Source organism: Dipodomys merriami, unplaced genomic scaffold (genome assembly GCF_024711535.1).
Source record: "Dipodomys merriami isolate MVZ:Mamm:240054 unplaced genomic scaffold, mDipMer1.0.p SCAF_45, whole genome shotgun sequence".
Taxonomy (NCBI): domain Eukaryota; kingdom Metazoa; phylum Chordata; class Mammalia; order Rodentia; family Heteromyidae; genus Dipodomys; species Dipodomys merriami.
In genome coordinates this window covers 1,535,825-1,563,648 of record NW_027206013.1, presented here as the reverse complement: position 1 = coordinate 1,563,648, position 27,824 = coordinate 1,535,825, and the positions used below count along the sequence as shown (strand labels likewise).

Genomic DNA, 27,824 nt, shown 5'->3' with positions numbered 1-27,824 from the left:
GTAGGCCCCTTGGGAAAATCTGCACTGGCTCGTCTGCTTTCTAGATAAGGAATCCACTGACTGAAATAAGATGCTCATTAGACACATTCTTCTAGAAGCTTATGTAAAATGTTATGAGTGGTGGTCTCTGTTTTTGAACTGGATAGAACAAAACCACTCTTGATATATAAATGTGTTTATAATTCTGGAAGACTTTTAGGATTAAAAATGATCGGAGTGGTGGGATCACAGTGTGGCACCCTGCTGTGCTGGAGGGTTATTGAATGGACACTACACCTTTAGTAGTTTAGCTACAGGGAAAAAAAAATAACCAATTTATGTGTTTAAGAATTGAAAGGGAAAACAAGCTACACTATCATTCAAGCTTCTGCTCTTGAAAGCCTGCTTCTGTGGTCTTTAGGAACATGAGAAAGCAGAGCTGAAACTGTATTGAAGGCATAGGGTAGAAAGACGGTACAGGTAGATCATCAGTTGGTGAATTCTTTTTCTAGAACTTCAAAAGTTAGAAAAAGAACATTTCAAACTTTCAGAAACAACCATATATGCGAAGAGAACATAGATGGGGCTCTTTACCCAAGGAGGTGGGCCCAGAGGCCTTTGAGTGTCGAAGCGTGGCTAGCCTGCGAAGTTAAAGTTCAAGAAACACTGCCATCCAGGATGCGGTGTCTCCATTACATTCACAATCTCTTTCACAAAATAGTATTCAAGAGGGAATGGAAAGTTTCCACTTTACTCCCAACCATTGTCTTTGATCATGTGGGCCAGCTCAATAATAAATTTTCCTTCCTTATATTTCTGACTGCTCTCAAAGGCATGTTCCTTGGGAGGAAAAACAAAAGTAGAGAGAGGCATTCAGGACAAAATTGTTTCATTTTTCAACTTCCTTACATTTATTACATTATCTCTGAATGCTCAGTGTGCTGACCCAAAGTCCTTTGGGGCAGCACAGATGACCTTGTATTCTTGCTTTTTTTTTTTTTTTTTTTTTGCCAGTCCTGGAGCTTGAATTCAGGGTACTGTCCCTGAACTCCTGTTGTTCAAGGCTAGTGCTCTACCATTTGAGCCACAGTGCCACTTCCAACTTTTTCTGAGTAATTTATTGGAGATAAGAGTCTCATGAACTTTGCTGCCTGGGCTGGCTTCAAACCACGATCCTCATATCTTAGCCTTATAAGTGTGAGCCACTGATACCCAGTGTACTCTTACTCTTTTTTTTTTTTTTTTTTTTTGCCAGTCATGGGGCCTAAACTCTGGGCCTGGGCGCTGTCCCTCAGCTCTTCAGCTCAAGGCTAGCGCTCTACCACTTGAGACACAGTGCCACTTCCGGCTTTTTCTGCATATATGTGGTGCTGAGGAATCCAACCCAGGGCCTTATGCATGCAAGGCAAGCACTCTACCACTGAGCCATCTTCCCAGCCCCTGTACTCCTACTCTTAACCTATTTACGAAGCTTGGGATCTGGCTCATTGGAAGAGTGCATGCCTAAGAAACTGGATTTGATTCCCAGCATCATAAAAATCAATACATAAGAAAAAAGTAAAATCTATTTCCTGAGCATGTACTATATGAGCATAACAATTTAGGAGTATGGAGAGTAATGTTAATACAGAGTGATGTAAACAGGTCAAAGGTGCTCAGGTCAGAACACCTTTGTGTGATCTTAGACATAGACAATGGGGGTGAGTCTGCCTGATGGACAGAGAAGTGGTCCCAATGGTTGTAGCAATGGAGAGTTGTACAGGGCACAGTGGCCAGGAAGGGAGGCAGAGACTGTGGAGGTCATTTACCAGGTGGAAGCAATGAGGATGTGCAAGCCTCATGGAGTGTTATCCCCTAACAGCTCATGGGGAATCGGGGGACTTGAAGAAAGAAAGCGCAAACAACCCCGACGTAAAATTCATAGCCCCAGAGAATGTGCAGGGCAGGCCTCTCAGTGCCATACTAGGTGGGGCATCTATAAGATGGCTGGTTGGCTTCTGCTGGGAAAGAAGCTGGGCAGAGGGAGAGGGCTGGAAGCCGTTAGAATAGGTATTCACAGATTCTGTAGGCTGATGTGGCCCAGGGGGAAGAAAGACAGTGACACTGGCCTCTGCGGTGAGACGTGCAGGGACCTCAGAATGCTGGAAACAGGGAGAGGGGAGGCCAGGCCGGCCTGCCTGCCTGCCTTCTTTCCTTCTTTCCTTCCTTCCTTCCTGCCAGCCTTGGTGCTTGAACTCAGGGCCTGGGCACTGTCCCTCAGCTCTTTAGTTCAAGGTTAGCACTTTACCACTGGAGCCACAGTGCCACTTCTGGCTTTTTCTGTTTTTGTGGTACTGAGGAATTGAACCCAGGGCTCCATGCATGCTAGGCAAGCACTCTACCACCAAGCCACATTCCCAGCCCAAGCTTGTCATTTCTGACCTATCAGATCTGCTGTGTGCTGACAAGAGAGGAAATCTAGGAGAAGGCTGAAGGTGGGGCTTAAGAAGCACCATTAAGGGCCGGGCGCCAGTGGCTCACACCTGTAATCCTAGCTACTCAGGAGGCTGAGATCTGAGGATCAAGGTTCAAAGCCAGCCCAGGCAGGAAAGTCCATGAGACTCTTATCTCCAATAAAACCACTCGAAAACCGGAAGTGGCCTGTGGCTCAAGCAGTAGAGCACTCGCCTTGAGCTGAAGAGCACAGGGACAGCGCCCGAGCCCAGAATTCAAGCCCCACGAAGCACCATTAACTCAAGGTACAAGGAGAAAGAAGGGTCTGGGGAGATGGGGCAGCCCTCTGTCTCTGACACCAGCAGATCCTGGCACTGAGAGGTCTGCTGAGCTTGCCCCAAAGAATGACACCCAGCTTTATGGTGCAGCCTCTCTCAGGCACCTGGGGGTTGGAGCAGCTCCAATGACCACCAGTATGATGAGGATGGTAGAATCTGGGCCTGCATTGTCCCTGACAAATTTCCAAAGAAATCAGTAGAAACTTGGCTTACTGACTGATACTATCAGTCCCTGTGCAGGGGTAGGACTGTGTGCCCATGTGTGGTATGCTATATGTACCACAGCTCATGGTTAGAAGAGGTAGGTAGAGTACTGGGTACTGGGTATGGTGGTTTGCACCTATAATCCTAGTTACTTAGAAGGCAGAGATCAGGAAAAGTATGATTCAAGGTCCACCTGGGCAAAAAAAAACACCCAAAAAAACCAAGATCCTATCTCAAAAAATAACTAAAGTGGGCTGGGAAGGTGGCTTAGTGGTAAAGTGCTTGCCTTGCATGCATGAGGCCCTGGATTTGATTCCTCAGCACCACATAAACAGGAAAAGCCAGAAGTGGCGCTGTGGTAGAGCACTAGCCTTGAACTGAAGAGCTGGGGGACAGTGCCCAGGTCCTGAATTCAGAACCCATGACCAACCGAAAAAAAAAAAAAAAAAAAGCTAAATGGGGGTGGGTATGGCTTAAGTGTAGAGCACCTGCCCAGCAGGTATAAAGCCTTGAGTTCAGACACTAGTACTAGAAGAAAAAATAAGGAAGAAGTAATACTCACATATTTCCATCCAAGTGTGGTCTTGCAGTTTTCGCAATAGATGTCTGCAACTGCATGCAGGCCAGTTAGAAGGACCCTCTCCTCAGCAGGGCCACAGCCCACATTCACCCTGCAGAGACATGCAATGCCTGGGCTGGGGGACTGTGCCCCCAGTCCACCCCCATCATTTAAAGTTTACCAGAAACAGAACATTCTAAAGATCAGCACTACTTTCTCAGCTTTCTATACCCCTCTCCCCCCACTTTTTTTTGTCTTCCGTGCTGGGGAACAAATTCCAAGTGCTCTTAACGCTGAGCTTTGCCCCAGTCTAGGACCATCTTGGTCTAGAACCACCTCAACATGCCATAGGTTTGTGTGCCAGGGATTAAACTCTCAGATAAAACCATCACACTTTCAGAACCTCCCAAACATCGGGAGACTGAATTCTTTGAAAGGTCTTCGCAACGCATCAACGGGGTAATTCTAGACTGCAGGCAGCATTCCACCTTCACATTCCAGTGGAATTAACTGAACAGGTACATGGGGAAGGAAGGGTGGATGCCTTCTCACAGGGACCCCGGCTACCTGCCAGACAGACTTAAGACATGCAGGTACTCACACGGAATTGAAGAGGTAGGCTCGTCCCTGGCTTCCTTGAAAGGACTGCAAAGAAGAAGAAGGTGTTAGGAGATTTCTACTACACCATGGCTGGTGAGTTCTGCATCCCAGAATGAATAAAGAGCAAGGTGAGAGACACTCGGACTCAGGTAGTGAATACCTGCCAAAGGCACTATTTCTACAGGACCACTGGACTGTGTAGCAGCTCCACTAGCTCCATCAGGACAACTTATATATCCTCTCCTTCAAACTCCATCCCTAGTAGTAAGGGTTATTAAAAGAACTAATGTTGCATTTGCAAATGACTGGATTATAAAAATGATGCAGAGCTGAGCTCCGTGATGTACATCTGTAGTCTCAGCTACTATTAGATGCAGAAGGATTCTTTTTTTTGGGGGGAGGGGGGGATCTGGTCATGGGCCTGAACTCTGGGCCTGGGTGCTGTTCCTCAGCTCTTCAGCTCAAGGCTAGCGCTCTATCACTTGAGCCATAGCGCTACTTCCGGCTTTTTTTTTCTGCTTATGTGGTGCTGAGGAATCGAACCCAGGGCCTTATGCATGCAAGGCAAGCGCTCTACCACTGAGCCACCTTCCCAGCCCTTGATGCAGGAGGATTCTTAAAGCCCAAGAGTTTCAAACTGGTCTGGACAACATAGTCAGACTTCATGTTAACTAAATAAATAAATAAGCTGAGCACTGGTGGCTCATGCCTATAATCCTAGCTACCTGGAAGGCTGAGATCTGAAGATCATAGTTCAAAGCTAGGCTGGGCAGGAAAGTATGAGACTCTTATCTTCAATTAACCCCCCCCTCAAAAAAAAAAGGAGCCAGAAATGGAGTTGTGGCTCAAGCGGTAGAGTACCATCCTTGAGCACAAAAGTTCAAGGACAGCTCCCAGGCCCTGAGTTCAAGCTCCAAGACTAGCAAACAAACAAAATAGGAAAAAAAAATAGCTGGGTGATGGTGGCTCACACCTGTAATCCTAGTTACTCAAGAGGCTAAGATGGGAGGATCGAGGTTTGAAGTTAGTATGATCAGACAAACTAGAAAGACTCTTATCTGTAATTAACAGCAAAAAGCCAGAAGTGGAGGTGTGGCTCAAGTGACAGATCACTAGCCTGGAGTGAAAAAAGCCAAAGCAATGTGAAGCCCTGAGTTCAAGCCCCAATATCAGCAAAAATAAATAATGCAGCCAAAAATAAATAATGCCTGTAATCCTAGCTACTCAGGAGGCTGAGATCTGAGGATCATGGTTCAAAGCTAGCCCAAGCAGGAAAGTCCATGAAACTCTTATCTCCAATAAACCATCAGAAAACCGGAAGTAGTGCTGTAGTTCAAGTGGTAGAGTGCTAGCCTTGAGCTGAAGAGCTGAGGGACAGTGGTCAGGCCCAGAGTTCAAGCCCCATGACCAACAAAAAAAAAAAAAAGGAGAAAAAAATGTGAATAAATTTATCAATATCTATCCACATTCATCCATGTATGTGTATATATATTTGCCTATAACCTTGGTACAAATTTAAGAGAAAAAAAATGACTAGGACACAATTTGAGAATATCAAAATGTGACAAGAATGGTCACTATTAATGCTCATAGTAAAAACTAAAAGGGTCAGATGCCCATGATAAGCGAGTGAACCATGACACTCACACACACGATTCATGCAAGTTGGGGATGGTATGGAAACTCATAAACTGTTAAGAGTGACTTTTGAGTCCTTTATTTAGAGTAAAAAGGAATTGAAGGTGCTGCTGTCAGAAGGAGAAAAATAATTCTCACTGCCTCAGTGCTGGGGATTGAATCCAGGGCCTTGTGCATGCTAGGCTTTAAAAAAAATAATAATTTTTTTGGATAGTCTTATTAGATAGCTCAGGCAGGTCTGGAACTCATGATCCTCTTGTTTCTACCTCTAAAGATTAAAGATGTATACTACTATCCCCAGTTCTGTAGACATTTATGATGGCCATTTGTTTTCTTCTTTTTAATGATTTTTTTTTTTGGGGGGGGGTCCGGTCGTGGGGCCTGAACTCTGGGCCTGGGCACTGTCCCTCAGCTCTTCAGTTCAAGGCTAGCGCTCTACCACTTGAACCACAGTGCCACTTCCAGTTTTTCTTTTTGCTTATGTGGTGCTGAGGAATCGAACCCAGGGCCTCATGCATACAAGGCAAGCGCTCTACCACTGAGCCACCGTCCCAGCCCAAGTGTAGCCTAGGCAGGCCTGGAACAAATGATCTTCCTGCCTTATCAGCTTGTTAGTGTATCTAGTATAGGCCACCACAAAGGACAATTTTTAAAAAGCAAATGAATGAATAAATACATAAAACACCACAGCCCTCAGTTGACCTAGATAGATATCTAACCTGAGCACAAAATAAACCTTTCTTTGAAGCCACTGAGATTTGGGAAGAATTTTTTCTACTTCACTTGTAAGGAATATTTGGGTTGTTTTGATTCTAGTGCTGAGGATCAAACCACATGCCAAGCAAGAGCTCTATCACTGAACTACAGCCCAGCAGGAGTGCTATACATGCTAAAAATATTTATTTATTTATTTATTTATGGCCTGTCCTGAGGCTTGAACTCAAGGCCTGGGTGCTGTCCCTGAGCTTTCACTCAAGGCTACCATATGAGCCACAGTGCCACTTTGGGCTTTTTCTGAGTAGGTTGGGAGATAAGAGTCTCATGGAAGCTGGGTGCCAGTGGCTCATGCCTGTAAGCCTAGCTACCCAGGAGGCTGAGATCTGAGGATCACAGTCAAAGCCAGCCTGGGTAGGAAAACTCCGAGAGACTCAAACTGGAAGTGGTGCTGTGGCTCAAGTGGTAGAGTTGAAGAGCTAAGGGACAGTGTCTAGGTCCAGAGTTCAAGACCCACAACTGACCAAAATAAAAAGTCTCATGGACTTATGGACTTTCCTGCCAGGGCTGGCTTCAAACTGCGATCCTCAGATCTCAGCCTCCTGTGTACCTGGGATTACAGGCATAAGCCACTAGCACCCAGCTGTGGTTTTGATTTTAAAATAAGGCTTTCACACTTAAAGGGGGTATCTTCTTGCATGTTTTTTTTTTAGCTTATTATGTAATAATTGCCTTATAGGCTTTTCAGAATGTCTCCCTTTTGTCATCTATTCTGCAATCCTTAGTTTTTCTCAGGGCTTAGATCTGTGATCGGTGTGATTTAGATTCAAACCTTTAGAGTTCAGGGAGGCCAACTTCTATCATTTAAAGCTAGAAGATAAATGTTTAGGTTTTGCAGGCAGTTGAATGTTTGCCTCAAATACTCTATTATGATATAAAATTAGTTTAGGTGACTAGAAACCAATGAGCGCTCCTGTGACCCAATAAACCTTTCCAGGGCCAACTGGAGTGCCAGGCGGGACTTAGTAGAAGGAACTTAGGTCATTGGAAGCAAGCTCTCGAAGGGAATATTAGGACTTTGAACTCATCCTCTATTTGTTCTCCAACCTCCCTGAGGTGAGCACCTTCCTCCTCCACATGCTCCCACTATGATGTTGCAATCTTGCCATGGAGCCAACTGACAGTGGACTAAAAATAAACCCTTCCCCTTATTAAACTGATTATTTCATGTATCTTTTTTTTGTTTCTTTTTGGTGCTGGTGATGAACCCAGGGCCTTGTGTGCATTAAACAAGCACTCCATCTTTGAGATGCATCCAGCCTTAATCATTTTTCTGAGCTATATCTTTCCTTCTAAATCATTTTGAGCTTTATAAATATCTTAGTTCTGGGCTGGGAATATAGCTTAATGGTAGAGTGCTTGCCTAGCATGCATGAAGCCCTGGGTTCGATTCCTTAGTACCACATACACAGAAAAAGCCGGAAGTGGCACTGTGGCTCAAGTGGTAGAGTGCTAGCCTTAAGCAAAAGCAGCTCAGGGACAGTGCCCAGGCCCTGAGTTCAAGCCCCAGGACTGGCAAAAAAAAAAAAGTCTTGGTTCTGTTATTATTTACCTATTTCTACATATCCTCTAGATTTCATTTGCTTCTTCTAAATTCTGCAATTTCACATTCGTTTCACTGGTCTGACAAAGAACTGACTCATCGTGTTAGCCCTCCTCTCAACCCACCACTGTGACACTGTCACATTTAATCACACAAAACTTCCATCAATACTGGCTTGAAGACTCTAAGCCTTAAAAGTCACATGATGACTAACCCACGAGAATAACCAATTGCTAAGCGAGTAAGCAGAGGGACCTAACTACTTGCCTTGGAGATGAGCTCGTCGTGATTGGCCAGGTGGGCTCTGCAGTGGATGCAGCTGTAAGTTCGGTGACAGTTGGGCAGATAAGCTTGGAAAGTTTTGGATTTGGTCATTTTCACCATCTCTGCTGGGCACTCTTCACTCAGCTCGGGGCTGGCACTGGCAGAGCTGCGGCTCTGCTGGATTCTCTGACAAAAGAAACACTGGAAAATGCACACAAGAGCCGCCGTTGTTCCACACAGCTGGGACAAGAGAAAAAGGTTACAACCTGTAACAAATCAAGACAAGGCTGTGCGTTATAGACAGACTCAAACACAGTAAGGCACAATGCTTAGGATTCATGTCTCTTGAAGAATGGGGAGAGGGGGCTGGGAAGGTGGCTCAGTGGTAGTGCTTGCCTTGCATGCCTGAGGCCCTGGGTTTGATTCCTCAGCACCACATAAGCAAAGAGAAAAAAGCCAGAAGTGGCGCTGTGGCTCAAGTGGTAGAGTGTTCGCCTTAAGCTGAATAGCTGAGGGACAGTGCCCAGGCCCAGAGTTCAGGCCCCTCGACCGGACACCTCCCCCCACCAAAAAAAAAAAGAATGGGGAGAGGTGCCAGACTAGAGGTTAAAGATATTTTAGGTTTTTTTTTTTTTTTTTAATGTATGCTTGTATTAGGGCTTGAACTCAGAGTCTGGCGCTGTTCCTGACCTTTTCCCTCAAGGCCAGCACTCTTTTTTTTTTTTTTTTTTGTCGGTCGTGGGGCTTGAACTCTGGGCCTGGGCGCTGTCCCTCAGCTCTTCAGCTCAAGGTGAACGCTCTACCACTTGAGCTACAGCGCCACTTCCGGTTTTCTGGTGGTTTATTGGAGATAGGAGTCTCACAGTCTTTCCTGCCCGGGCTGGCTTTGAACCGCAATCCTCAGATCTCAGCCTCCTGAGTAGCTAGGATTACAGGCGTGCGCCACCAGCGCCCGGCAAGGCCAGCACTCTTACCACTTTGAGCCACTTCTGGTTTTCTGGTGGTTAATTGGAGGTAAGAGTCTCACAGATTTTCCTGCCCAGGCTGGCTCTGAACTGAGACCCTCACTCAGCTCTCAGCCTCCTCAGTAGCTAGGACTACAGGTGTGAGCCACCAGCTACCCAGCTTAAGATCTCTGTTTTTATTTCTTTTGTACTGATACTAGCACTTGAGCGCAGGGCCTAGGTGCTGTCCCTGTGGGTTTTTGTTGTTGTTGTTGTTGTTATTTTGCAGGTAGGGCTTGAACTCATGGCTTGGGCACTGTCTTTGAGATTCTCTGGCTCAAGGCTAGGGCCCTACCATATGAGCCATAACTCTACTCTTGTGTTTTTGTTGTTGTTGTTGTTAATTTACTGGGGATAAGAATCTTACAGACCTTCCTACCTGGACTGACCTTGAGCTGTGATCCTTAGATCTCAACCTCCTAAATAGCTAGGATTATAAGCATGAGCTACCAGCACCTGGCTATCCCTTAACTTTTTAAATCAAAGTTGGTGTGCTACACTTGAGCCAAAGCTCCACTTCCCACTTTTTGGTGGTTAATTGGAGATAAGAGTCTCATAGACTTTTCTGCCTGGGCTGGTATTTTGTCTTTATTTTTTTTTTGTGGTCGATTGTGGGGCTTGAACTCTGGGCTTGGGTGCTGTCCCTGCGCTCTTCAGCTCAAGGCAATCGCTCTACTGCTTGAGTCACAGCGCCACTTCCGGTTTTCTAGTGGTTTATTGGAAATAAGAGTCTCCTGGACTTTCCTGCCCAGGCTGGCTTTGAACCATGATCCTCAGATCTTAGCCTCCTGATTAGCTAGGATTACAGGCGTGAGCCATGGGCTTTGGCTTTATTTTTATGTTTAATGTTTTCTGTAGTGCTACAGATCAAATACAAGGCACTATTCATGCTAAGCACATGTTCTATCACTGGGGTACATCCTCAGTCTAAAATCTAGCTCTTTAAATGTACAAGATACTAATAGTGACATGAGTTACTGTTACTTACTCCACATTTATTAAGAGGCGGCAAGTGGGCCTACTTTACATACAAATCAGAAAAATTGAAAGTCTGACTCACACTTGCAATCAGAAGCCTGAGATCTGAGGATTGTGGTTCAAAGCCAGCCCAGGGAGGAAAGTCTGTGAGACTCTTATCTCCAGTTTAACCACCAAAAAGCTGGAAGTGGATGTGTGTCTTCAGAGGTAAAGTATAAATCTTGAGCTTTAAAAACAAAAAACAGGGGCTGGGAAGGTGGCTCAGTGGTAGAGTGCTTGCCTTGAATGCCAGAGGCCCTGGGTTCGATTCCTCAGCACCACATGAGCAGAAAAAGTCGGAAGTGGTGCTGTGGCTCAAGTGGTAGAGCGCTAGCCTTGAGCTGAAGAGCTGAGGGACAGCGCCCAGGCCCAGAGTTCAGGCCGCACAACTGGCCAAAAACAAAAACAAACATGCTATAGCATGTTTGGTTTCATGGTATAGCATGAAAGAAGATGTAGACAGCAAGATCCCATGAGCCTACTGGTGCTGGATATGTCCCAAATCCTGGACTTGACTCAAAGCACTATGACACTTATATGAGAGATGGATCTAGTATTAACTAATTTTCTGGTTTTTGCTGTTTAACTGAAAATGACTCTCATAGACTTTACTGCTGGGCTGGGTTAGAACCATAAACCTTAGATATCACCCTTCTGAGTTTTTTTTTTTTTTTTTTTTGGTCAGTCGTGGGGCTTGAACTCTAGGCCTGCACACTATACTGTCCCTGAGCTCTTAGCTCAAGGCTAGCGTTCTACCACTTGAGCCACAGAGCCACTTCTGGCCTGTTCTGTTTATGTGGTGCCAAGGAATCGAACCCAGGGCCCCATGCATGGGAAGCAAGCACTCTACCACTGAGCCACCTTCCCAGCCCCTTCTGAGTTGCTACGATTACAAGAGAGAACCACTAGTGCCCAACCAAGTACACATCTAGTATGGAGGAATTATCTGTATCCCCGACCTGAGAAATCACCACAGTAAGGACAAAAATATGGGTGGAAGTGTAACTCAGGGGGAAAGAGTGCTTGCCTAGCATGTGGGGGCCCAGGTTTTCAGCCCTAGGAGGAGGAAGAGCAGCAGCACCACCACCACTACTACCACCACTACCACAAAACCATCAAACCCACAAGGAAACAATAGTATCAAGGAAGGGAAAAGACAAGCCACAGAAATGGACTCATAAAAACTTCCTATTCAAGGCATTGTACACAGGGAAGGAAATAGTTCTGCTTCTTGTTATATTTATAGGAATAAATGATAAGGGGCTGGGAAGGTAGCTCAGTGGTAGAGCGCTTGCCTTGCATGCCTGAGGCCCTGTGTTTGATTCCTCAGCACCACATATGCAAAAAGAAAAAAAAAAAACGGAAGTGGCGCTGTGGCTCAAGTGGTAGAGCGCTAGCCTTGAGCTGAATAGCTGAGGGACAGTGCCCAGGCCTAGAGTTCAGGCCCCACGACCGGACCAAAAAAAAAAAGGAATAAATGATAAGCTTGGGAATAGCAAATAAGAAAGTATGACCTTGTAGGTATAGAAAATAACATAAGTAGAACTTCTAAAAATCAACTTCAAAAAATCCTGGAACACAATGAGCTTAACAAGATTAAGACACAGAGGAATTAGGAAACTTGAACAGAAGTCAGAGTAATTAATGATGAGGGATCTTCCCAAACTGAAGGACATAAATATACAGACCTAAGAATGTCAAGCAAGAAGACTAAAAATGAATCCATGGCTAGGCACTTAATAATAGAATACCAAAGGAAATTTGAAAAGAAAATAAAAAGTCTTATGGGGCTGGGAAGGTGGCTCAGTGGTAGAGCACTTGCCTTGCATGCTTGAGGCCCTGGGTTTGATTCCTCAGCACCACATAAGCAAAAAGAAAAAAGCTGGAAGTGGCGCTGTGACTCAAGTGGTAGAGCACTAGCCTTGAGCTGAAGAGCTGTGGGACAGCGCCCAGGCCCAGAGTTCAGGTCCAATGACCGGACCCCCCCAAAAAAGTCTTAAACATATGCAGGAGTGCAGGAAAAAAAAAATGAATCAACAGAACAGCTTCCCAAGAAAAACAATGAAACTTACAAGGCTGTGAAAAAGTATCATTAAGTTCTGTTCCAGATAAATACCTTTCAAGAATTAGAGCAACTGTGGTAGGGAGGTCAAGAGCTTGAGGCCAGCCTAAGTTACAGAGTAAGACTTAGCAAGCACAGGACCTTGACTTCAAATCAGTCTAGCCAAAAATGCAAGAATGGAAAATACAATGGGTTACTATGTAGATAAAGGGAACTACATTATCTTTTAGGGCCTTTAAAAAGATACAGGCTGGGCTCCAATGGCTCACTCATGTAATCCTAGCTACTCAGGAGGCTGAGATCTGAGGATCTCGGTTCAAAGCCAGCCAGGGCAGGAAAGTCTGTGAAACTCTTATCTGGCACTGTGGCTCAAGCGGTAGAGGGCTTGCCTTGAGATGAAGAGCACAGGGACAGCACCAAAGCCCAGAGTTCAAGACCCACAACAAACCAAAAAAAAAAAAAATACAACTGTTGGGGCTAGGAAAGTGGCTCAGTGGTAGAGTGCTTGCCTTGCATGCATGAGGCCCTGGGTTCAATTCCTCAGCACCACATAAGCAGAAAAAGCTGGAAGTGGCGCTGTGGATCAAGTGGTAGAGCTGTAGCCTTGAGCTGAAGATAGTACCTTGGTTCAGAGTTCAGGCCCCACAACCACCAAAAATAAAAATAAAAAATAAAATAGGATGGGGGCCGGGGCGGGGGGGGGGGGGACTGGGAATGTGGCTTTAGTGGTAGAGTGCTTGCCTAGCATGTAAGAAGGCCTAGGTTCAATTCCTCAGTACCACATAAACAGAAAAAGCTGGAAATGGTGCTGTGGCTCAAGTGGTAGAGTGCCAGCCTTGAGCTATCTTAGTGTCTGCAAATTCTCTGAGCTATCAAATTATCTACCACAGTACCCTGTGTGACTGTGAAGTCTCAACTGCCCAAGTGGGTGCCGTAATCCCACAATCAAGCAGTCGACTCTAAATCCCAGGCACCTTCTGCTATTCAAGCCCCTGAGAGGATCTTCTAACCATTCCCACCCTATGTGTCAAGCAGGAAATGGTGCCCTCCTGTCATCTGGGAGCCAGTGGAGGCCAACTCCCAGATTCCCTCCCAAATCTGGTGTTGCTCTAAGTGGCAATTCTCTATTTCCCTATTGCTCCCAGTACAGACACCACCATGATGTACCCTCCCTGCTAGGAGACTTCTCCTCTTGTTCCCTTATCCACTCCTGGCTGTCCACATAGCATGGTGCTACTGGTTGATCTTTTAGATGTGGGACAGATGTAGCCACACACTCCATTCTTGCTCTGCCCCTCTGCCTACTTGCTTCTCTGACTTTCGGATTCCTCCTGGAAAGTGACCACACTGCTATGTGGACTGGAGTAAGAACATCAATTCAGTGACCTTAACGATCATTACAAAGATCCCCAGTTTCCAACCAGAAATCCCAGACAGCCCTGACCTTCTTTGGAGACTTTCAGACAGGCTTCACCCTCGGCATCTTCACCTGAAGAGCCTGTCTGGGCTCCAGCGCTCCTAAGGTCCCTCCTATTACAGCTTATACTGAGTCTGGACTATTCTCAGCACTCACTGTCAGCCCTTCAAAAGGCAGGGCTGCCGACTCACTAGACAGCTCCTTCAGATAAGTGTCAAGTCACCTCAGACCTAATGGCCACTCTCATCACCAGCTTTCACATTCCTGCCACACACCAGCAAGGCTGCAGTGCCTGACAGGCTTGTCCTGCTGTGTCCTATTGAGTCATTGAAACTCTTCTTAAGTTTTTCTTTCAGTACTGAGGATTCTGAACTCAGGGCTTGAGCCATGCTGCCAGCTTACCTCAGCTTTTAAACTAGGCATAGGCTGTTGCATTGGAGGAATCACAGCCAAGAAAAGCAACCAATGTACAAAGGGACTCTTTACATTAAGATCTATTGAACAAGCTGGCGTCGGTGGCTTATACCTGTAATACTAGCTACTCAGGAGGCTGAGATCTGAGGATCATGGATCAAAGCCAGCCTGGCAGGAAACTCCATGAGACTGTTATCTCCAATTAACTGGAAGTGGTACTGTGGCTCAAGTGGTAGAGCACTCATCCTGAGCTGAAGAGCTGAGGGATAGTGCCCAGGCACAGAGTTCAAGCCCTATGACTGACAAAAAAAATCTACTGACAAATTAGGAACTATTTTAAAGTAAGCTCAAGGCAAATGCTGGACAATTCACTCAATGGAGTCAAAGTCTCCCACAAGGCACTGTGGGGCCTCTGAATCCAGAGGATAGCTCCTTTCCCCTCAACAGACATTGCTGTGCAGTAAGTTTTTGAAGTAAAATCAATTCTTTAGATTCCAGAAGTTTCTCTCCTAAAATAAGAACACAAAATTATTTTAAGAAAATGTGAATCAGACTCATGTCCATATGGTGTAGTTACCCTATTTCTAAAGACAGAAACACGGAAGAAGAAATCCAAGGCCTAGGAGCTTTTGATCTCTAATGGGATGAGATACAGACTGCCGAGAGCCACAAACACCCCTTCCTTCCTCTCAACCTCCTCTCAGAGGTGCTCACCCCAGATACCCTCATTAGCCTGGCAGGTGAGCTTGGTCCCTTCTTAAGTTCACTTGTAGAACCTTCCAGGTTGTCAGGTGAAGACCACTAGGCATACAGACAGTGAGCATACTGGTGTCACGGGCTCCAGAATCAAACAGAACCCGAGCCACTGCTGGGCTTGACCAAGACATTGCTGGTGTGCCTGATGGACCCAATTCCAGAAAACAGAGGGACAAAATGATACAGCAAGCCGGGTGCTGGTGACTCACGCCTATAATCCTAGCTACTCAGGAGGCTGAGATCTGAGGATCACAGTTCAAAGCCAGCCCAGGCAGGAAAGTCCATGAGACTCTCATGGACTCTCCAATAAACTACTTAGAAAAGGCCAGAAGTGGCACTGTGGCTCAAGTGGTAGAGTGCTAGCCTTGAGCAGAAGCAGCTCAGGGACAGTGTACAGGTCCTGAATCCAAGCCCCAAGACTGGCAAGAAAGAAAGAAAGAAAGAAAAGAAAGAAAGAAAAGAAAGAAAGAAAGAAAGAAAGAAAGAAGGAAAGAAAGAAAGAAAGAAAGAAAGAAAGAAAGAAAGGAAGAAAGAAAGGGAGAAAGAAAGGGAGAAAGGAAGAAAGAAAGGAAGAAAGGAAGAAAGAGAGAGAAAGAGAAAGAAAGGAAGAAATAAAGGAAGAAAGAAAGGAAGAAAGAGAGAGAAAGAGAAAGAAAGAAAGAAAGAAAGAAAGAAAGAAAGAAAGAAAGAAAGAAAGAAAGAAAGAAAGAAAGAAAGAAAAGAAAAGCAAGCAAGCAGAATCCTAGTTAGGCTCCTGGGTTAGGGATATCAGGTCCATCTCCCCACACAGGAGAGAAAAGCAACCACAGAGGTGAGTGATGAGAGCTGCCCTTCTTTCCTCTCCACAGAACAGGCTTTCCTGAGCCTAGCTTCGCCTCTCCCACCGCTCGCTGGCAAGAACTGCCCTAGAGATTAAAAAGGTAAAAGGATCCCATCATCAGCCAGAGAAGGACAACTACCAGCTCGAGGAACAGGAAATGGAGTGGTTCCCTAACGGCCAAAGCTGACACTACATTCAACAGTTCACTGGGTAAGAACCACACAAGGCAGCAACAATCTTAAGAGATGTGTTTGTCGTAGTCCTCCTACACAGATGGGGCAAACAAAGGCCCAGAACCATGAGGCAATCTGATCAAGGCTACATAGCTAGTAAGCTGTAGAGCTAGACATAAAACCAGAGTCCACAGCTTGACCACTGTGTCTGTAGACACATGTGTCTACAGAAGAAAAACTTTATTCACTCATCAATGTAAACTGAAGGCACACTGGTCATCTGTCTTCTATCTAGTAGGTTGATTATGCTTTAAAAAAAAAAAAAGAAATTGGAGCCAAGTGTAGTGGCATATGCCTATAGTTCTAGTATCTTGGAGACCAAGGTGAGAAGATTATGAATTTGAGGCCAACCTAGGATATGTAAGTCGTTTGAAGGAAGTCTTGCTAAACACCAAGACCCTCCCCCTCAAAAAATGGGCAATGTATGATGGTATATGTCTATAGTTTCAGCTACTCAGGAGGCTGAGAGGCTTGAGGCAGGTCTGAGTCCTGGCCTGGGTGACATAGTGAAATCTGTTTTGTTTTGTTTTCTGTCAGTTGTGGGTTTGAACTCAAGGCCTGGGCAATGACCTTGAGCTCTTTCACTCAAGGCTATTGCTCTACCACTTTGAGCCACAGGGCCACTTCCAGTTTTTTGATGGTTAATTGGAGATAAGAGTCTCAAAGACCCTTCCTACCAGGGCAGGCTTTGAACTGCGATCCTCAGATCTCAGCTTCCTGAGAAGCTAGGATTACAAGTGTGAGCCACCAGTGCCCAGTGTGATATCTGTCTTTTAAGGGAAGAAAAGCTTATAAGGTTACTAGCAAAGGCCAGCTGACATAGCCACTTAGGAGCCCCCAAAGCATTCAGGGGCCCACATCACCAAACCACCTCATCATTTCCAGATTGGCTTGTTATATACAAAATGGCTGGATGAAGGTAGTGACTATATGGCCTTTAATAACCCAAATTATAAACCATCTAATTTGAAGCAAGAGACTAGCCCTAATAAACATGTACAAGGTCAGGTACAGTAATCACCTCTGTAATCCCAGCTACTTGGGAGGTAGAAATTGGGAGGAATTTGAAGCTAGCTTAAGCAAAAAGTTAGTGAGATCCCCTCATCCCCAAACTCGATCACTAAGTGGTATGTGCCTGTCTATCGCATCGATGTGGTCCAGGCTGGCAAGGCTATAAACATGAGACTTTAAATACTCTAGGAAGTGGTGTGGTAGCTCAAGTGGTACAGTGCTCACCTTGATCTGAAGAGCTGAGGGACAGCACTCAGACCCAGAGTTCAAGCCCCACAACCGACCAAAAAAAAAAAAAAAAAAAAAACCAAAAAACACCAAAACAAAACTCTAAAACTACTCAAGAACTGGAGGATCGATGTTCAAAGCCAGTCCAGGTTAAAGTTTGCAAGACTCATCAATTAACCAGTAAAAAAAAAAAAAATCTACTTGAAGCATGACTCAAGTGGTAGATTGCTAGCTATGAAGCCCAAAATAAAACAAACAAAAACTAAAGCAAAAAGGGCTGGGAGTCAAGTGGAAGAGCACCTGCTTCACAAGAGCCCTTGTACCACACAAGTACACCAAGTGTCAGAAACGCTTCCAACGTGGGCCTCAAAAAAGGCACAGAGGGCAGTTTTCTTGTCACTTAAAAAAAATTTTTTTCCCCTATGCTGGTATTGAAGCTTGAATTCAGGGCTTCAAACTCTTGCTCAGCCTTTTCTACCCACAGTTAGTGTTCTACTAACTGCACCTCCACTTCCTAGTTAAGTGGAGATTAAAAGTCTGGACACTTTGTTTGCCTGGGATGCCTCTGAACAGTGATTCTCAGATCTCAGCCTCCTGAGTAGCTAGGATTATAAGCATGAGCCACTGGCACCAGGCTATAACTTTATAATTTGGTACTAAGTACATATACTGACTATTCAACTCAGTTCATGCAGTCATAGGCATGAGAAGCCTGCAAGGAAAATTTGCCTCTGGTAGCAGCAGCTTCCACACACATTCTCTCTCTCTCTCTCTCTCTCTCTCTCTCTCTCTCTCTTTCTCTCTCTCTCTCTCTCTCCCTATTTGAATCTCAAGATGACAATTCTTCCTCTACATTTGGACACTGTAGGCTTGGTAGAGCACAGGCTCTCCTGGGAAGGGACTCTACTCCTCTTCTACCTACTGGTTCAGACACCTCTGCCATTTGAGGCCCACCATGTCTTCCAGCTATCTTCCTACCAAGTCCAAGTCTCACATTCTCCATCTCCCCACAAGGCTAATGATGTATTTGACTACTTTTTTTTTTTTGGGGGGGGGTCCAGTCCTGGGCCCTGAACTCTTGGTGTGGACGCTGTCCCTCAGCTCTTCAGCTCAAGGCTAGCACTCTACCACTTGAACCACAGCGCCACTTCTGGCTTTTTTCTTTTTGCTTATATGGTGCTAAGGAATCAAACCCAGGGCCTCAGGCATGCAAGGCAAGCGCTCTACCACTGAGCCACCTTCCCAGCCCCTAATAATGTATTTGTACTTGGCCTTTTTTGTTGTTGTTGTTCATGGGGCTTGAACTCAGGGCCTGGGGACTGTCCCTAAGCTTTTTCCCTCAAGGCTAGTTCTCTACCACTTTGAGCCACTGCACCACTTAACAGTTTTCTGGTGGTTATTTGGAGATAAGAGTATGTACTTTCCTGCCAAGGCTGGCTTTGAACTGCGATCCTCAGACCTCAGTCTCCTGAGTAGCTAGGATTACAGGCATGAGCCACCAGTGCCTGGCTTGGCCTATCTTTAAGAAACTTCAATATAAGCCTGGTACGGGTGGCTCACGCTTGTAATCCTAGCTACTCAGGAGGCTGAGATCTGAGGATTGAGGTTCAAAGCCAGCCCGGGCAGGAAAGGCCGTGAGACTCTTATCTCCAATAAACTAGAAAACCGGAAGTGGTGCTGTAGCTCAAGCGGTAGAGCACTGGCCTTGAGCTGAAGAGTTCAGGGACAGCGCCCAAGCCCAGAGTTCAAGTCCCACAACCAACAACAACAACAAAAAAAGAACCTTCAATATTCACTAACTTTTACACTTTCACATAGCCATAGCCTGAAGCATGTCCTAGAAGATGTACCTAGATTCCTTTCAAACAAGTAGGGTGAAGATATAAACACGGCATACAAGCCTATCCTAGAACACTAGATTGAATAGGAGGAAAAGAGATTGCTCAGTAGCTTACACCAGTAATTCTAGCTACTCACTCAAAAGGCTGAGATCTGAGGATTAAGGTTCAAAGCCAGTCCAGGGAAGGAAACTGTGAGACTCCAATCTACCACTGAGCTACCCTCCCAGCCCCTAATCTTTTTTTTTTTGGTACTGGAGATCCAACCCAGGACATTGCACTTGCTAGGCAAGCACTTTGCCAATGATCTAGATCCCAGCCCACAAACTGACAAGTTGAATTGAACCCCTTAGGGGTAGAGTGCTTGCCCTTGCATGCATGAGGCCCTGGGTTCAATTCCTCAGCACCACATAAGCAGAAAAAGCCAGAAGTGGCGCTGTGGCTTAAGTAGTAGAGTGCTAGCCTTGAGATGAAGAGCTGAGGGACAGCGCCCAGGCTCAGAGTTCAGGCCCCACGACCAAAAAAACAAAACAAAAAAGAGATTTAAAAAATGTCAACTTGTGTGCATATTTTGATCAGTGTCATTCTTCCCATCATTCTCTCCCCTCTTCCTCCAAATATCCTTTTTTTTTTTTTTTTTTTTGGGGGGGGGGGGGGAGGTCCGGTCGTGGGGCCTGAACTTTGGGCCTGGGCGCTGTCCCTCAGCTCTTCAGCTCAAGGCTAGCACTCTACCTCTTGAGCCACAGCGCCACTTCTGGCTTTTTTCTTTTTGATTATATGGTGCTGAGGAATCGAACCCAGGGCCTCAGGCATGCAAGGCAAGCGCTCTACCACTGAGCCACCTTCACAGCCCCCAAATATCTTTCTAATTAAAAATGTCAGAAATTTGTTTTTATAAGGGGGTGAGGGGATCCTGGGACTTGAACTCAGCACCTGGGCACTGTCCCTGAGCTTTTTTTGCTCAAAGCTAGCACTCTGCTTTCAGCTGTTCTGGTGGTTAGTTGGAGGTAAGAGTCTCAAGGGCTTTCCTGACAGGGCTGGCTTTGAACTTGATCCTAAGTTTTCAGCCTTTTGAGTAGCTAGAATTACTAACGTGAACCACCTAACACCTGACATGAGAGAATAGTTTTAAACTAGGAGTGGGCTGGGAGTGTAGTTCAGAAATTGAGCAGTTACCTAGCATATAGGAGGCCTCGGAAGGGGAGGGGAGGGAAAAGGAAAGAAAGAAGAGATAAAAAGGAGGGAGAGCCGGGCACTGGTGGCTCACACCTGTAATCCTAGCTACTCAGGAGGCTGAGATCTGAGGATCGAGGTTCAAAGCCAGCTCGGGCAGGAGAGACTGTGAGACTCCTATCTCCAATAAACCACCAGAAAACCGGAAGTGGCGCTGTAGCTTAAGTGGTAGAGCGCTCGCCTTGAGCTGAAGAGCTGAGGAACAGCGCCCAGGCCCAGAGTTCAAGCCCCAGAGCCAACCAAAAAAAAAAAAAGGAAGGAGAGTGAGGCAAGTAAACAATACAAGCTGGGCACTACCTGTACCTGTAATCTGAGCTACTCCGGAGCCTAAAATCTGAGGATTGAGGTTCAAAGCCAGTCAGAGCAGGAAAGTCCAGGAGACTCTCAATTAACCACCACAAAACCACAAGTAGAGCTATAGCTTAAAGTGGTAGAGCACTAGCCTTGAGCAAAAGGAGCTCAGGGACCAAACTACCAAACTACCAAAACAAAAGCAAAAAAACAGAAGTAGAGGTATGGCCCAAGTGGTAGAGTGTTAGCCTTCAGCACAAAAGCTCAGGGACAGCACCCAGGCCTTGAGTTCCAACCCTACAACTGTGACAAAACAAAAACAACAAAAAAAGAGAACAGAAAGAAGAAAAAGGGAAGACGAAGAAAGGAAAGAGCTTCTGCTTTCATATTTCAAATGGCTTTCAGTATATTTGTTTTCCATGGAAGGAAAAGAACACATGAGGGGCTGGGAAGGTGACTCAGTAGTAGAGTGCTTGTCTTGCATGCATGAGGCCCTGCGTTCGATTCTTTTTTTTTTTTTTTTTTTTTTTTTTGTCGGTCGTGGGGCTTGAGCTCTGGGCCTGGACGCGTCCCTCAGCTCTTCAGCTCAAGGCGAGCGCTCTACCACTTGAGCTACAGCGCCACTTCCGGTTTTCTGGTGGTTTATTGGAGATAGGAGTCTCACGGTCTCTCCTGCCCGGGCTGGCTTTGAACCGCGATCCTCAGATCTCAGCCTCCTGAGTAGCTAGGATTACAGGCGTGAGCCACCGGCGCCCGGCTACTGCGTTCGATTCTTGAGCACCACATAAGCAGAAAAAGCTGGATGTGGCCATGTGGCTCAAATGGCTGAGCACTAGCCTTGAGCTGAAGAGCTGAGGGACAGCATCCAGGCCCAGAGTTCAGGCCCTATGACTGACCAAACAAAAAAAAAGAAAAAAAAAACACATGAAAATCACATGCTTTTCTACCCTCTCCTGCCCTGCCCTACTCTTTTTTTTTTTTTTTTTTTTTTTTTTTTTTTTTTTGTCGGTCGTGGGGCTTGAACTCTGGGCCTGGACGCTGTCCCTCAGCTCTTCAGCTCAAGGCGAGCGCTCTACCACTTGAGCTACAGCGCCACTTCCGGTTTTCTGGTGGTTTATTGGAGATAGGAGTCTCACGGTCTCTCCTGCCCGGGCTGGCTTTGAACCGCGATCCTCAGATCTCAGCCTCCTGAGTAGCTAGGATTACAGGCGTGAGCCACCGGCGCCCGGCTCCTGCCCTACTCTTTAACACAAGTGTTGCTTAGAGAAGACAGGCAGAAGTCAGAGGACATATGTTAATTCAGAAACACTGGTGTCAACATAAACAACTTTAGTGCTTTACAACTTAGTACTTCAAAATGGAAAGACCAAGTGCCCTGAGTTTAAAGAATGTACCAAGGAGTCGGGCGCTGGTGGCTCACACCTGTAATCCTAGCTACTGAGGAGGCTGAGATTGCGGTTCAAAGCCAGCTCCCACCCAGGCAGGCAAGTCCGTGAAACTCTAATCTCCAATAAACCACTAGAAAACCGGAAATGGTGATGTGGCTCAAGTGCTCTCCTTCAGCTGAAGAGCTGAGATACAGCGCCCAGGCTCAGAGTTCAAGCCCCACGACCGACCAAAAAAAAAAAAAAAAGAATGGACCAAGGTCATTTTTTGTGCCAGTCCTGGGGCTTGAACTCAGGGCTTGTCAGGGCTTGGGTGCTGTCCCTGAGCTTTTGTGCTGAAGGTTAACACTCTACCACTTGAGCCATACCTCTACTTCTGTTTTTTGGGGTTGTTTTTTTTTTGGTAGTTAATTGGAGATAAGAGTCCACACAATTTCTTGCCCAGGCTGGCTTTAAACCATGATCCTCGATCTCAATTTCCTGAGTAGCAAAGATTACAGAAATGAGAAAAAAAGTGTCCAACCCAGGTTATTTATTATTATTTTTTAACCTCATGTAAGGTGGTGTAACAAGGGGAAAAACAGGATGTGGATGTATAATGAAACAACAGTATTATCTTTGTAACTTTTTTTTTTTTTTGCCAGTCCTGGGGCTTTAACTCAGGGCCTGGGCACTGTCCCTGAGCTTCTTTAGTTCAAGGCTACCCCACTCTACCACTAGAGCCACAGCACCACTTCTGGCTTTTTCAACTTATGTGGTACTGAGGAATCGAACCCAGGGCTTCACGCAGGGCAGGCAACACTACCACTAGCCACATTCCCAGTCCCTTATTGGTGCTGGGGATGGGAGCCAGGGCTTTATCCAATACCTGCTCTACCACTAAGGTTCATCTCAGCAACTTTACAACAGATGTGTGTGTGTGTGTGTGTGTGTGTGTGTGTGTGTGTGTGTGCGCGTGTGTGTGTGTGTGTGTGTGTGTGTGTGCGTGTGTGTGTATTGGGGCTTGAACTCAGGGCCTGGGTGCTATCCTTTAGGCTTTTTTTTTGGGGGGGGGTGAGGTCTTACAGCTTTTCCTGCTTGAGCTGGGCTGAAATCTCAATTCTCAGATCTCAGCCTTCCCAGTAGGTAGCAGTACAGGTGTGACCCACCAGTGCCCAGCCCCTTTACAACTTTCATGTAAATCTAAAGGTATTCCAAAATGAGTTTATTTTTAGCAGAGACTAGCAGTATATCCAGTAGTAGAGCACTTGCCCAACATACATGGGTTTGATTCCCTAGCACCAATACAAAAACAAACAATAAATGGAACTATTGTTCAGATTGGTAACTAAGATCATTTATTTTTGTGTGTGTTGTAGTTGTTGTTTGTGGGGCTTGAACTCAAGGCTTAGGTCTTGTCTCTGGTCTCTGAGCTTTTTTCCTTAAGGCTAGTGCCACTTAGAGCCACAGTGCCACTTCTGGTTTTCTGGTGGTTAATTGGAGATAAGAGTCTCATGTACTCTCCTGCCAGGCTGGCTTTGAACCATGATCCTCAGATCTCAGTCTCCTCACTAGCTAGGATTACAGGTGTAAGCCATGGCACCAGGTGATAGGTATGTTTTATATTGCCTTGAAGGAGAGGAAGAAAGAAGAGGAGGAAGAGGAGGAAGAAGGAGGAGGAAGAAGAAGAGGAGGAGGAGGAGGAGGAGGAGGAGGAGGAGGAGGAGGAGGAGGAGGAGGAGGAGGAGGAGGAGGAGGAGGAGGAGGAGGAGGAATAAGAAGCAGCAGCAGCAGGGGGGAGGGAAGGGGGAGAGGAGGAGGAGGAAGGGAAGGGGGAGGAGGAGGTGGTGGTGGTGGCAACTGAATCCAGAGGGCTTGGGGTGGGGAAATTATTATCTAAAGTTGAATTTCTGCAGATTTCTACTTAGCATATAATGGAGATAAATACATTTGTGGCCCTGTGCTAGAGGCTCACACCTGTAATCCTAGCTACTCAGGAGGCTGAGATCTGAGGATCATGGCTCGAAGCCAGCTGAAGCAGAAAAGTCTAGAGATGCTTACCTCCAATTAACCACCCCACACCCGGAAATGTAGCTGTGCCTCAAGTGTAGAGTACCAGCCTTGAGCAAAACAAAGCTAAAAGGCAGTGCCCAGGCCTTGAGTTCAAGCCCCAGGACCGGTACAAAAGCCAGCCAGCAAAAAGGACAGTAACTGGCACCGCGGAAGTGGCGGAGGCCCGCCCCTCCGCTGTCCCCAACGCTCACATTTGGGGAATCTGTGCATTAACAAAGCCGAGTGTGGCACACAAGGACAACAGTTCATCCTCGCTATGATTTCCATATGAACAACTCGAAAGCGTCTCCTCCCGTCTTAGGAAGCACTCCCTTACTGGAGACATCTTTGTCCTCATTTGTCTCCTCAACTGTGTGCTTTAAAGGAGGGAGGGAAAAGCAGGATCGCTAGGCATCTGCTTTACTTTCTGTAAATCTTTTCACCGCTGGGGAAGGCGGGGGGCGGGGGGGAGAGGGGAGGATCACACATCGGATTCGGGGGTCGGCTCTCAGAAGTGAGCTATCGGCACATCCAGAGACAAAACAGTCACCGGCCCGCACCGCGCGCGCCCCCGCCCGCCCCGGAGCCCAACAGGTGCTTCCCGGGCCCGCCCGCAGCCCCGCAGGCACCACCCAAGACCCCGAATGGAGGCCGCCGGTACTCACGGCCGCTCGGCGGTCCGCGCTCCGGCCCGCAGCGCCCATTCGGCCCGGGCCCTGGTCAGCGCGGGCTTGGCTCTCAGGCGGCCCCGGCGCTGCCCAGGACTCGATCCAGCCGTTGGCGCCCTGGCAGGGCGCGAGACATCCTCCCGCCGCCGCCCCGCGGGCCGCCTGCCCTTTGTTTTGGAGCCACGGCCCGGCCCAGCCGCCGTTAACGGCCTCCGAACGCGGCGCTGGCCAATCAACACGCCGTGCCTGCCCGCGCTCCGCCCTTTCCCTCCCCCTCTCCGGCTCCCGCGTCCGGGCCCTGCGTGCTCCGCGCTGGGGAGCGGGGTTCGAGTCCCACCCGGTGGGGCGGGCGGGGCTGCACGTGCCGCGGGGCGCGCCTCGCCGCCATTGGCTGATCCGCCAGGCCCTGCCTCTTAGCCAGCCTGTAAGGACCGAAATACGCGAGAGGCGGGGCCTCCCGAGGAGGGGGTGGGGCTTCCCGGGGAGGGGTGCAGTCTAGGGGAGGGCTCCGCGAGGAGCTCAGAGCGCCTGCGCAGCCTGGCTCACTGTGGGTGCTGGTCAGTGGGGAATCTTGCGTCCTAGGGTTCTTGGCCAACAGCTCCAAGGACCGGGTGGGCGCGGGACTCGCGAGCAGCCCCTGGCCAGGGATGTGGGTGTCTAGGCCCAGTCTGCTCTGTAGGATGCGTTCAGGGGCCTGCAGCAGCAACTGGCAGGACCTTAGCTGGCAGCTCTCTGCAGTTGGATTTCCCAAGGTGTGGGGCCCTATATGGTCCCCCACCCTCCTATCCAGGCCACCCTTCTGTTCTCTCACCACGTAAGAACCTGTACAGCTGAACCCGATTTGGTCTGGAGCTCCCAAATTGGGCCTAAGAGGCAGCCCTGCCCCCCACCCTCACAGGCAGCCCTCCCCCTCTGCGGGTCAACAACCATGTCTCCCCATACCTCGAAAGACGTTATCTTGATCCCACATAGTTTCCGCGTAGATCAGTTTTTAAATTACAGTTAAAACAACTGTTGAGCAAGGCAGGTGGCTCAAGCCTAGCTTCTTGGAAGGTTATCGGAGAGGCTCAGGGTTCTAGACTCCATCTCAACCAATGGCTGGGAAAGGTGGCGCGTGCCTATTATTCTCATTGGGAAGGGTAAATCGGGGACTGAAGCCCAGGCTGGCAGGGGCATAAAGAGGTAGGATCTCTGTCTAGAAAATAATGCAACAAGGGACAAGAGGCATGGATCAAGTGGTAGAGCACTTGCTTAGCAAGGAAAGCTAGCATCTCTAGATTGTGTTGTTTCTTTATTGTAATTCATTGTTTTTTGTGTTTGTTTTTAAAGCTCTAATTCTTAGATTGTGGCTGGGAATCACTGTTACACATCACGGTATACTTAGCAATTTTTCCTAGTCTTACCATCAATTCTGCTTCCTTGCTGGTAATTGGGATCTCATGATCATTTTAGGGTATTTTTTTTTCCTCCAGAAAGCTTTGTTTTTTCAGTCACCTTTTCATTAACAGCATTTGAGCTCTCTGTTTCTTTTATCGTATGATTTTTTTTTCCGGTGGTAGGACTTGAACTCTGGGCCTGGGCGCTGTCCCTCAGCTCTTCAGCTCTAAGCTAGTGCTCTACCACTTGAGCTACAGCACCACTTCCAGCCTTTTCTGTTTATGTGGTGCTGAGGAATCGAACCCAAGGCCTCATGCATGTGAGGCAAGTACTCTACCACTGAGCCACCTTCCCAGCCCCTCGTATGAAAAATTTTGAAGAGTCCTTTGATTCTTTTTAAAATATCCTGAGTCTTTGTAGTTTTTGTTAAATTGCAAATATTCTCTCAGCCTGTCCTTTGTTGGAAAAAAATTCCAATTTTGACACAATTCAAAAGTGAAATTACATGCCCACTAAAGAATAATTTCACACACTTTTCTACCCCAGCCTCAAGCACCCACCATTTCACTGTTTATGAATTTGACTACTTTAAGTATCTCATATAAGTGAAACCATATATAATATGTCGGAACTCAAACTCAGTACTTGACGGTTTCATTCACTGGCTTGCCCTCCAACAACCTAGATATTTATCTTCATGGCGTACTTATTTCACTTAGTATAAGTACTAAGGCAACTGCTCCTCCACTGAGCTGCATTAATTTTTTTTCCCAACAGATTGGAGTGGCAATGGCTGCACATTGTGTCTTTTCAAGATAGGTTCTTGCTATGTAGGCTAGGCTGTCCCAGAACTTGCTTTCTTCCCTTCTCAGCCTCCCAAGTGTGAAATCATAGGTGTGGTACCACTATATATGGCCTTTTATATAGTTATATCGTTTGTGTGTGCCAGTCCTGAGGCTTGAACCCACAGCATGGATGTTGTTCCTGAGCTTTTTTGCTCAAAGCTAACACGCCACCACTTAAGCCACAGTTCTACGAGTCTCATGGACTTTCCTGCCCAGGCTGGCTTCAAACCACAATGCTGAGATCTCAGGCTCTTGAGTAGCCAGGATTAAAGGCATGAGTCACTGGCACCCAATTATATCCTGTTTTCTTTTTGTTGGTTGTAGGGCTTGAACTCTGGGCCTGGGCACTGTCCCTGAGATCTTCAGCTCAAGGCGAGTGTTCTACCACTTGAGCTACAACCCCACTAGTGGTTTTCTGGTGGTAATGGAGATAAAGAGTCTCACAGCCTTTCCTGCCAAGGCTGGCTTTGAACCTTGATCCACAAATCTCAGCCTCCTGAGTAGCTAAGATTACAGACGTGAGCCACAGGCACCTGGCTTCTGTTTTTTTTTTCTTTTTTTTTTTTTTTGGGGGGGGTCCGGTCATGGGGCCTGAACTCTGGGCCTGGGCGCTGTCCCTCAGCTCTTCATCTCAAGGCTAGCTCTACCACTTGAGCCACAGCGCCATTCTTTTTGATTATGTGGTGCTGAGGAATCGAACTCAGGGCCTCAGGCATGCAAAGCAAGCGCTCTACCACCGAGCCAACTTCCCAACCCTTCTGTTTTTTTAAAGGGGTATTCTCCAAGTTATTGAAGTCTTTATAAATATACTTACTGATGCTATCGTAAATTTGATATTAATATTTGGCTATGTGTAGAAGAT

At 46.8% G+C, this 27,824-nt stretch overlaps 1 protein-coding gene across 6 annotated transcripts; it reads right to left on the bottom strand.

Annotated features, from left to right (window-relative positions):
* Positions 1-469: 469 nt before the first annotated feature.
* Ypel1 (yippee like 1) lies at positions 470-25,789 on the bottom strand. 6 transcript variants are annotated; one of them, XM_069994260.1, is made up of 5 exons: positions 25,683-25,789; positions 8,336-8,598; positions 4,115-4,158; positions 3,517-3,625; positions 470-819 (listed from the first exon to the last, which is right to left on the bottom strand). In XM_069994260.1, the coding sequence occupies exons 1-5, from the start codon at positions 25,708-25,710 to the stop codon at positions 730-732; spliced, it is 534 nt and encodes a 177-aa protein (XP_069850361.1). In that variant the 5' UTR covers positions 25,711-25,789; the 3' UTR covers positions 470-729. The 6 variants fall into 6 exon arrangements, with proteins under 6 accessions (XP_069850361.1, XP_069850367.1, XP_069850365.1 ...); XM_069994266.1 differs by having other exon boundaries at positions 8,336-8,572; positions 25,683-25,766; XM_069994264.1 differs by lacking the exon at positions 25,683-25,789 and adding an exon at positions 24,738-24,935.
* Positions 25,790-27,824: the final 2,035 nt, after the last annotated feature.